General features: G+C 41.7%; 1 protein-coding gene across 1 annotated transcript; it reads right to left on the bottom strand.

Annotated features, from left to right (window-relative positions):
- Positions 1-3,964: 3,964 nt before the first annotated feature.
- On the bottom strand, positions 3,965-9,969 carry glo1 (glyoxalase 1). Its single transcript, XM_076019923.1, has 6 exons — positions 9,793-9,969; positions 6,774-6,856; positions 6,534-6,674; positions 5,317-5,384; positions 4,690-4,779; positions 3,965-4,341 (listed from the first exon to the last, which is right to left on the bottom strand). The coding sequence occupies exons 1-6, from the start codon at positions 9,859-9,861 to the stop codon at positions 4,250-4,252; spliced, it is 543 nt and encodes a 180-aa protein (XP_075876038.1). The 5' UTR covers positions 9,862-9,969; the 3' UTR covers positions 3,965-4,249.
- Between the last annotated feature and the right edge of the window lie 203 nt (positions 9,970-10,172).

The following is a 10,172-nucleotide window of genomic DNA, read 5'->3' on the forward strand; positions in this document are numbered from 1 at the left end:
CTCGCTACTCCAAGGCATGAGCTTGAATGTTTGAACGTTCTTTGAAGGATATTACTAGTTAATTGGGATATAATTGCTATTTGATTTTTTTTTAAATGTATTATTGAAGTGTTACTAATGAATATTAAATCAGAAGGCTACAAACACAAAAATAGGCATATGATTTTTATTTACACTTTATATTGTTTTGTTTTTTAATTTGAAATTCGATTTTGCATGTGTGCAATATGAAGTTATTTATTGTACAGTATTAAGCGACGCTTGTTCCATACTCCATATGGTCCATATTAAAGGGTCACTGTTATATCTGCAGTAAGATTTTTTTTTCTTTTCTTTTTTTCCAACTGCCACAAGTTTGAAATTTTGAGTTTGACACTCCTGCATTCTAGCAGGAAAACAAAAAACAGCCGCACCCCACTTTTCCTTTTTACAGGACATGTCAACAATGAATAGCAAAGGCTTGTAAATTTAAATGAACAAGATTGGACTAAAAAAAACATTGTCACTGCAGCCGTTTAAAATTAATTGTTCAAACAGATTTTGGCATGAAGAGAGGCTGTTCCAGCAAATTAATTAGTTGGATTTGACTGAAGTTTCATGAACAGCATGTTTCTATAGAAGCTTTTGACAGACAGGTTGTCCTCCTCAGAAGACGTTGGACTCGGAAACGCGAATTCGGACTTGATTGATCTGTAAACACAAGCGGCAGCGCACTGTGCCAGCAGTTACACAGTCCTCACATCTCTTGCCAGTACTTCAACTTTCAATCAATGACGCAAACGAGATGAGGTCTCTGACCCACTTTGAAATTTCACTCAATGAGAAAGTGCCCAGGATTAAGGTAAACTGTGACGTTGACTGTTGAGCTGAACCTCTCGTCTGTCCCAGGATCACTGTCTCAATAACATGAGAGGCGTCAGGTTGTAACAGGGGTTATGAAAGTATCTGTGCAGGCCCCTGGAACCAGCAGGCAGTCATGCGTATCTGTTCCACATGAGAGACAAAACTGTGAGAGAGAGCAGTAGGTGGTTTATACATCTATATGTTTTTTTTTTATATAAATAATGCTGTTAAGTCACTGACATGTTGAGCAGGCATTGAAAATAAACTAAACTGGTGATAATAATCTCATTCTAGACAGAAAAATCATGAAAATTGTTCTTGGAATCGGCAAATTTGTGTTTTCCCAACAAAGCCGACGATATTCAGACAGAAGGTGAAGAGTGCACACACCAGGCCAACCTCCATGTTGTTCAGGGAATATATGGGATGTGATCATGTGACGTGGGCAACATGGGCAGCAAGTACAGGAAACACTTTCTTCTCTTACTGCTTGAATACTACAATATTTGTGTCTTCAGTCTCCAAATGCTTACAGATCGATGTGAAAAGAAAAGTAAAAGGTGACGCAAGACAGAAATAAACGAGCTCCTGATTTCTCTTGGCATCCAATTCAGAATATGTGTATATTTAATCCCATCTAATATTGAATAAATAAACAAAGATGTTTAATAACCCTCACATGCAATTTCTACCGCCATCCTGGGGGGGGTTTGCTGACCGGTCAGACATGTTGTTATTGCTGCACTCTTATTAGTCTGCAGTCTGAGGACCAATAACTGAGATGACATCAGCAGTTGGTGGCTGGCTGTCAGTCTGGACAGTCTGGATGGAGGTCAGACTCCAGGCTGCGGTCCAAACAGGCTGTGACCTTTCCAGCTCCACGGGAATTAGACTCACCTGCCAGTTAATCCACAGCGCCACCGCTTATGAGGCGTTTTATTTTGAACATTATTCCATCGTCTGGGGGTTTATTAAGCCACATAACCTGCGCCTGCACCTGCACCTGGGAGTCAGTGTCTCATAAAGCCACTCAAAAGTGCCTTCAACTTCCTCCATGTGCATGTTGATTTAAACAACGGTGCTATTCGGCATGTCATATGTTGTATGTGTTGTGTGTGCGCTATACTCACGGTGCAGGCCAGATGTGACCAGGGATCGGGATAAAACGCTCTGGCAGGCAGAGTCAGCTGATTGCCAAACTGCTGATGCTATCAGATGTGTCACTTGGTGCAGGTCTCACGGTGGAAGAGTGCGCAGAGTCCTAACTGGCCCTGATGTCAAAGTCAATACGGAGAGTCCTGATGCAAAAAGCACTGAGAAGTTGACTTGACAACTGAGAATATGGGATCCATGTCAGAGTGACTAGACAACAATGGGATCATCATGACTACAATCATTAACATGTTTTTTAATAACAGTATGCTACATGTATACAAGCTGATCCAAGAATATTTAGAACTTCAAAAGGAGAAAAAAGAAGCGCTGAAGGCTATGCACAGTATTTGTTGATGTATCCAACTAAATTAGCTGAGCAATTAAAATAAATTAAAAAAAAAATCTGCCATGTTACCTATTGTGATAATAGTGGAACTCGAGTCCTGCTGCACCTTCAAGGCGCATTATGGAAATACACAGTTGAATCTGAAGTGCAATCAGGGGTGAAGAGTTTCAGCCAAGGCATTTTCCTCTCAAAATACTCGATGCTAAAAATATCCAAAGTTGTTTTCATTGAAAATGGGTCATAGATTGTTTTGAGTTGACTTTTTTTTTTTTTTTTGGCTGTCTGTCTGAATCGTTTGAACCCCCCGAGTGAGATTCATCACAAGCACAGACATGCTTCTGGCATGTGACGACCTATTAAACAATTGGCGAGTCAGCAATACATTTTGTTAGTCGCTTCATTTCAAAGTTTTGCTCTTCATAGCACGACAGATAGCCTTCTTACAAAAATAGCCGGTTAGCTAGCTGAGTCATTGCTCTGTTTGTACCTGATACTTAAAATGCCTAAGATGCCTATTCAGTGCTTTCGCTGGAAAGCATGTCTATGCACTGTCTTTGCACTGCAAAACACTTCAAAAGCTGAGCGTGCAGTGTTGGTGTTGAAGCAGAAACACTGCAGTGGCGTGCGCTAGCTGAAATTAGCATATGTTAGCCAGAGCTGTGTCTCTCTTGTCGTAGCTGCACAATTGGTATCAACAGCGTTCTGTGCTCTTGATTTTCATCTTATTAACTGCCATTTTCCTGTCTTCATCATCTGTGGGAAATTCCCACTTACTAAAAAGGTAAGAAGCAGAACCTGTGGTAACCCTAACCTGGTATAAGTCAACACTGACCATGTTCACCACAGTTATCTCAACGCACAATAAATGTTAAATTATGCCCGAAGAAGTATTTGGAATACAGCAGTTTCTTTTATGACAACTCCCCAAATAGTGATTCAACTGTAAGGGTTCCCTCTGCAGGCCAGTATTAAACTTTCTCATTGAATTAATTCTATCCTATTCTAAAACCCTTTGTCTTACCATTAAACAGAAAAAAAAAAAAAAACATGGAAAAGAAACATCAAACTAAGTAGGCAGCTGCAATTCCAAACCATGACAAAACGTCCTGAACTTTGTTGCAGCAGCGGACAACTGCTGCCACCTATTTGGGGTGAATTAGAGTGGGCTCTCTCAGCAAAATAGGGGATGAAAACTGTGGCACGGACCGTGGCCAAGTCACATCGCCGTAAAATGACGACAAATTCTTGCAGACAAGCCACGAGCCATGCAGCACTGGAACGTTCCAAAAAAATAAAATAAAATAAAGAAATAAAAAACAAACCGTAAGACAAAATGCACATGGAGCAGAAAGCTGCACTAAACACAATAAACAAATATTCTTGTGTGATTATAGTAAATTTCATCTTTCAAATTTCATCTACACTTATCAAACAAAAACGTCAAAAATAATCTAAATTTTTGAATTTACATTCAATCTCCTGTAAAGATTCTTCAGGTCAAGTATTTTTTTTTATGCATAAAAGTATATTGGAATAATGCTTAATGTTGATATTTTGTATGTTTTTTCTATGCTTGTGTTGTCTCTTAAGGGGAACAGAAATAAATAAAAAAAAATTGCATTTGTGGCTGATGGATTTATTACAAAGTAACACCGTTAAGTTTCAGCAACACCTTTGGAAACTACAAACAAACTTGAGGAGAGGAATTTAACCGCGGCACCATAGCCAACGCAATAATTATTGTGTATTTAAACGTAGTAATCACTGGTCCAAACAAGACAGGTCCAGCATTCAGCAGGTCACACGAGCCATCCCATTCCATCTTTTTCCCCCCGTCATGTGACCTGTACTAAACTCTTTGCTAAAACCCAGTGTTGTGCTCTCCCAGCACAGTACAGCTGCTCCTTAGGAGACGATGGACATCATGTTGTTTGGACTCAGAATCTCAATCCAGTAGCCATCGGGGTCCTGAATGAAGGCCAGGCCACTAATTTTACCTGTGGGAGGAAAACACTGGGTCAGAATTTGACAAGAATTTACTTTAACATTGTTTGCAATACACTTTCTAACCACTAGATGGTACGAAATCTTCCACACTGGACGATTAATCAGGACAAATGTTAAGCCGGCTACAATCGACCCTTACAGCATCAACAATGTTACTGTCAAGCTGGACCATTCGGGTTATAACGTCCCCATATTGCACAACACATCAAATGGGATTGCTCTACAAACTCTCAGCGGGTCAGCTAAAGGTTAATGAGAAGAAACTTTATAATTAAATATCGTCAAGTGTTCATTCACAATAAAATGACCCTCATTGCATAAAGCGCTGTAGGTCTTACCGTCGTTTGGCTTCTTGACAAATGGGACTCCTTGTTCTTCAAACAGCTTACAGGCTGCGTAGACATCTGGGACAGCAATTCCAATGTGTCCTGCAAAATATCAGGCCGACAAACGATGACAATTTGATCCGTGTCCCTGCTGCAGCTGCATAAATTCTCATTTAGACCAACAGCAATACAGAGTAAGACAAAAATTAGTAGGCACACCGGTCACAGTTAGAATGAATCAGTTGCAAACAAAAAATGTGAACACATTTTTTATCAATTCACAGGCACAGAGGGGTTGGATTGCATTTTGTTTGGCTTAGTTCAATCTGAGTGGAAATGTGATAAAGCAACAGCATTAACAACATTAAGACTGGTTATGGCCATGCTTCTGTGTAAATGGTCCTATGCTGGAATATCTTAACAAGATCACACTAGCATGAAGGAGCATGAATAAGGTTTATTTTCATTTGTATGCATGAATGAGTGGAAATGAAGGACAGCAGTTTGATAAGAGTCTTACAAGATGAACCAAAACAGGGAGCTTTTAAACATTCAAAATGTATTGCATTTCTGCAGGAAGAAAACATTTTTTTAAACCATCTTCACCTTTTATTTTTAAACCAATAAAACCATCCTTACCAAAACCACGGGGTTCTGAGTTTCCATTGTGATACGACTGGGTCTCGTCAGACTCGGAGCCCCAGTTACTGACAGACAGGAAGGACAGGAGGAAGACAACAACGAAGAGTGAGAACTGGAACAGTGCACTGAAATATTCCAGGGTCCCGGAAAAGCCAATAGAAACTCTATGCACGACATATTGAGAAGGAAGACCACATTTTAATTGACAGTATTCCAAGTGCGTGTGTGTGTTTAATAAGCTCTGCAGTTCAGGGAGAATTCCTGTTCACATGGTAATCAGCACATCAGGAATAAGCCTGCGACGTATACACACAGCCTGTCCCATCCAAGGAATGAATACCACTTAGTTCAGGTTGTCTTGCTTTCAGTCACGTGCTCATTAATGGGAGATAATGAGGACATTGCAGGTACAGGCATGAACAGGAATATTCATTGCGATCAAAGTGTTAACATGTCTCAATAACCACACCAGGACGGCCCTGTACTCCAAGTGTTTTTTATACTCTCAATCTGACATTATTCTGGGCCATAAACTGCTGCATATGTGAGGCAGTGACTCAGAATATAACGAAAGAGGATAAGGGCCACAAGAAGAGAAAAAAAATATTACAGGAAGAAGATTTTAATTTCAGCTTTCATTGAAGCCGACGTAAAAGAGACACAATTTTATGAATAAACTTGACATTTCTTAAATAAAGTTGACATTGAAAAAACACTAAATTTACTATACTAAACATGTATATATGTATATATATATATATATATATATATATATATATATATATATATATATATATATATATATATATATATACATATATACATATATATATATACATATATACATATATATATATATATATACATATACATATATACATATATACATATATATATATATATACATATACATATATACATATATATATATATATATATATATATATATATATATATATATGTATATATAGATACACATACATATATATATATATATATATATATACATACATATATATATGTATATACATATATATATATATATATGTATATACATATATACACACACACACACACACACACACACACACACACACACACACACACACACACACACACACACGTATATCTTAATTCTTTTTCTCTTCTTGTGGACCTAATCCTCTTCAGTGGAATATGGCTTCAAACAGGTTAATTAATATCAGAGCACCTACTGGGTGAGTTCAAGGGTGGCTGTTCTGGAAAAGGTCCAGGCGGCTCTGTCGGCTAGGTCTGTGGGAATCTCCTTCTTGTCCTCGTAGCCCAGGAAGAAGAGAGTGAAACGCATGGAGGGGAAGTCGAACTTTTGCAAGAGCCTGGAGGAACGAGAAAACCGGAGAGGAACGCGTCAACTCCTGCTTTCAAACATTTGGGGTGGGGGGGAAGGAACAATGAGGCCAGCATCAAACACCCACGTCATGCCGAGGATTCTGGTGTAGAAATCCAGGGATTTGACCGGATCTTTAACCCTCAGCATGGTCTGCTGCATCATGTAATCCTGGAGAGAAACACAATTTATCAGGAGCATTGCAGAAACACAATTTACGGCGAATGTTTCCACTTTCCAGTGACATTAAATAGGCCACAGAAACACGCAGGAAGTTGCTACAGTTGTGATCAAACTGCCAAAGAAGCTGTCACAGCACATCAGGCTACGAGCTCCGTCCGACTCTTTGGCTGAGCCGAAGATTCCAACAGGGGAACATTTGTAACCTGGCACTGAGTCGTGAAAAGGGAGTTTGGCCCAGGAGCAGGCAGCCAGGGACATTTCACTCGCAGTTGAGCGCGCACACAACACGAGCGCCCTCAATCTCACGAGCGCCTCGTTTTTATCGCCTTCCAAAAATTGTGAAAGGTTCAACAGAGTTTTTGGCAGTGTGAGGATCTGCAGCTCTCTCTCTAACGTTTTCTTTCTCCTTGTCGACTTGGTACCTTCCAGTTTGTGTCCGCCCTCCAGCTAACCAGCGGCTAATCAGTTGATCACGAACACTTGTGGTGGCCACTACGTAAGGGAGCGTCTGTTCGCTCTCGTAGCCAGAAGTCCAGCGCGGTCCCCCCTGGGTTCCTCGTATGAGCCTCTCCCTGTTGCCGACCGCCTGTATGATCCTGCCCGCCCACCTCAGCCTGTGCCACATCAGTTTGGTTTTGGACCCGGAGCGTCCTCGACCCTGCCTTTGCCTTGTCCCCTGGGTTGCCCTGACAGCGTCTCCTGCCCGCCCTCCCTCCCTGGACCTCGCCACCGGTACCGACCCTCGCCTGACCCCGACATCGATTCTGCCTGCCTCCGTCACCGCTTGCCCTGTCTCTTGACCTGGCGTCGACCCTGCACTGTCTGACCATCCGAGCATCGAATAAACAGCTTTAACGGCTCTTGTTTTTTTGTTATGCATTTGAGTCACTCATCCCTGACAGGCAATAAGCTAAAGCCCCAGTGTTCTAGCAGGAGGCTGTAAACAGAGGGTTAAAAAAAAAGCTGTTCTAAAGCTCTAAAAGCTTCTTTTTCATAATTAGATATATTTAGGGCTGTTTTCCCTGAGTCCCAGACCAAAACAAAAAGCTGAATGGGTATTGCGGTGCCTGAATGTGCGTTACTTTTCCCACTTTTCTAAGTTTCAACTTTGACTTTTGAGGATTTTAAATAGAACCGTACAGGTGTTTGAAATGATTGGTACCTTTCTTGGGGTCACAGCATTAAACTATCCACCAGTTTCAGTCATTCTCTTTGCCATGTGAACCCAGTCAGACAGTGTTGACGGCAGGAGAGATCAGCGCCATGAGGAGAGGGAGACCAGTAGTGGAGCAGTGGATGAGACCCGAAATTCTACCCCGTGTGTGTTCTTCACAGTCCGGCGCTATCTGTGTGGTGGGTAACCGCTCTCCTTTCCTGTGCCCTTTCCTCCACTCGATGCATCTACAAACATTCCTCAGCCACACTCCTCCTCCTCCTCCCCCTGCTGCTGCTTCTGCTGCACAGCCCACTTGAAGTTCGCTGAGCTTCAGAGAGTTTTGCAGAGGAGCGTTCAGCTCCTTGATATCTCCGGTCATTCCCAGAGAGATTTTTAAACAGTCCCAGGGTGCTGATGTCAAGTCCCCATTGACATGTCTGACACGCCAACGTTAACAGGAAGTTCCACAAATTAGACATTTTGCACACGGGCCCTGCGGAGCAGCCGTAACTTCTGGGACCACTGCAGAAGATCCGTTAGAAGCCCCATATTATAGCCACTGTTAGATCTTTGTTTATCATTCCCTACTATGATTGATTGACCAGTAAAACTACTGTCTCTTTTACAGCCTACAGCACAAAATGCTCAATTTAAGCTTCCTGTTTAAGCTGGACTTCTGCATGTTTGGAGAGAAATAAACAGCCAACACCACGCACAGGGTGTGGTGACTACCTGGGAGAGGTATTATTGCCCAGTGTGACATCACATAGGGCTGATTTCATTGCCCAGAGTGACATCACATAGGGCTGATTTCCACAACTGTTTCGTCTTAGCAGAAACTCTTTGAAAAAGTGGACCGGGCAATAGAAGACAGCAATGGACTTTCCTAGTTTCTGGAGAGTTAACCCGACAGGCATGTTATGTGTATCTTGACATACCTGTACCTGTATTTATAATATTTTGTTTTAATACATTTTGATTAAGACTGCAATACGTTCTGTACTTCTTCCTACGCCTTTTTGAGCATATTTAACTTTCTGGACATTTGTTTTCTTTGAGTATTGTATTTTATTTAAAAAATTTTCTTAACTGATTCAGTACTTGTGTTTATTATGCTCGAATAAAGAATTCAATTCCAAAAAATGCAATTCAGTGTCCGAAAACAAAACATTTCGCAAGAAGTGTGACCGCTTACATCGACACTGTCATTATGCAAGTATTACGGCCGTTTTTCAGCCGGTGTAAAGACAAGAGCAGTGCAGCGAGTGGAGCTCAACTGTTTGGGACAAGCAGTTTGTGCTCGCACCGCATCAGCCCACAGTAGCCGCCTCATGCCCCGCCTGAGGTTCTCGCCACATTGACAGACACACCGCGCCTTAATAACGACTGAAAAGTAACATTTGGGAGAGTTAAAGGGCACTTGTTTTCCAAAAATTATTATCTGGGGGGGACTAGACCGCCTCTTCCAAACCAACTTCATGGACTTTTGAGCAGTGCGAATTGAGCAACATTGAAGCTAGCACCCACAAGCAGCGACCTGGTGTTACATTATCTCGCCGCACCGCTGTCTTAAAGTTGTATCTGCTTTCTCTCGAGCGGTACGTGTAGCAAAGTAAACTAAACATACAAGCATAAACAGTTGACACGACCCGGAATGGACCCGTAGCTGCCTGTCCGCCCCTCGGAGGAGCTGCAGCTGTCGGCCTGCCTCGGTTTGGCAGCGACAGAAGTTCCGGTGACTAGCATTTAGGGAGATATTTGGTCTAACCTTCGTCATGGGGTCTGCATCTTTACAGGCGGCCGCCACGTCCTCTTCTGACAAACCTTTATCGCTCATTTTTATTTGTTTGGTATTATTTTTTTTTTTAGCTTGCACACGGTGACGGTAAGTTCTCCACTGGACCGGCAGGACTGACAGGCAGTGGGGGGACCGACCGAAGGAATTTAAGACGACTTCCGGTTGTATTTCGAAACAAAGTTCAGTCCGTTCAGATAGAAAAAAACAAAACAGACAACCCTGAACACCGACTATTGCACAGCAATGTGGGTCCGGTGTTTTAAGAAAACATTATACATGTGGATAATATTTCTCCCAAGCATAGTAACTATAATAACTCATAGCCCTAACTAATACGTCGTACATATTTA

Source organism: Nelusetta ayraudi, unplaced genomic scaffold, assembly GCF_046127955.1.
Source record: "Nelusetta ayraudi isolate G7.1 ecotype Tasmania unplaced genomic scaffold, CSIRO-AGI_Nayr_v1 ptg000002l, whole genome shotgun sequence".
Classification (NCBI taxonomy): domain Eukaryota; kingdom Metazoa; phylum Chordata; class Actinopteri; order Tetraodontiformes; family Monacanthidae; genus Nelusetta; species Nelusetta ayraudi.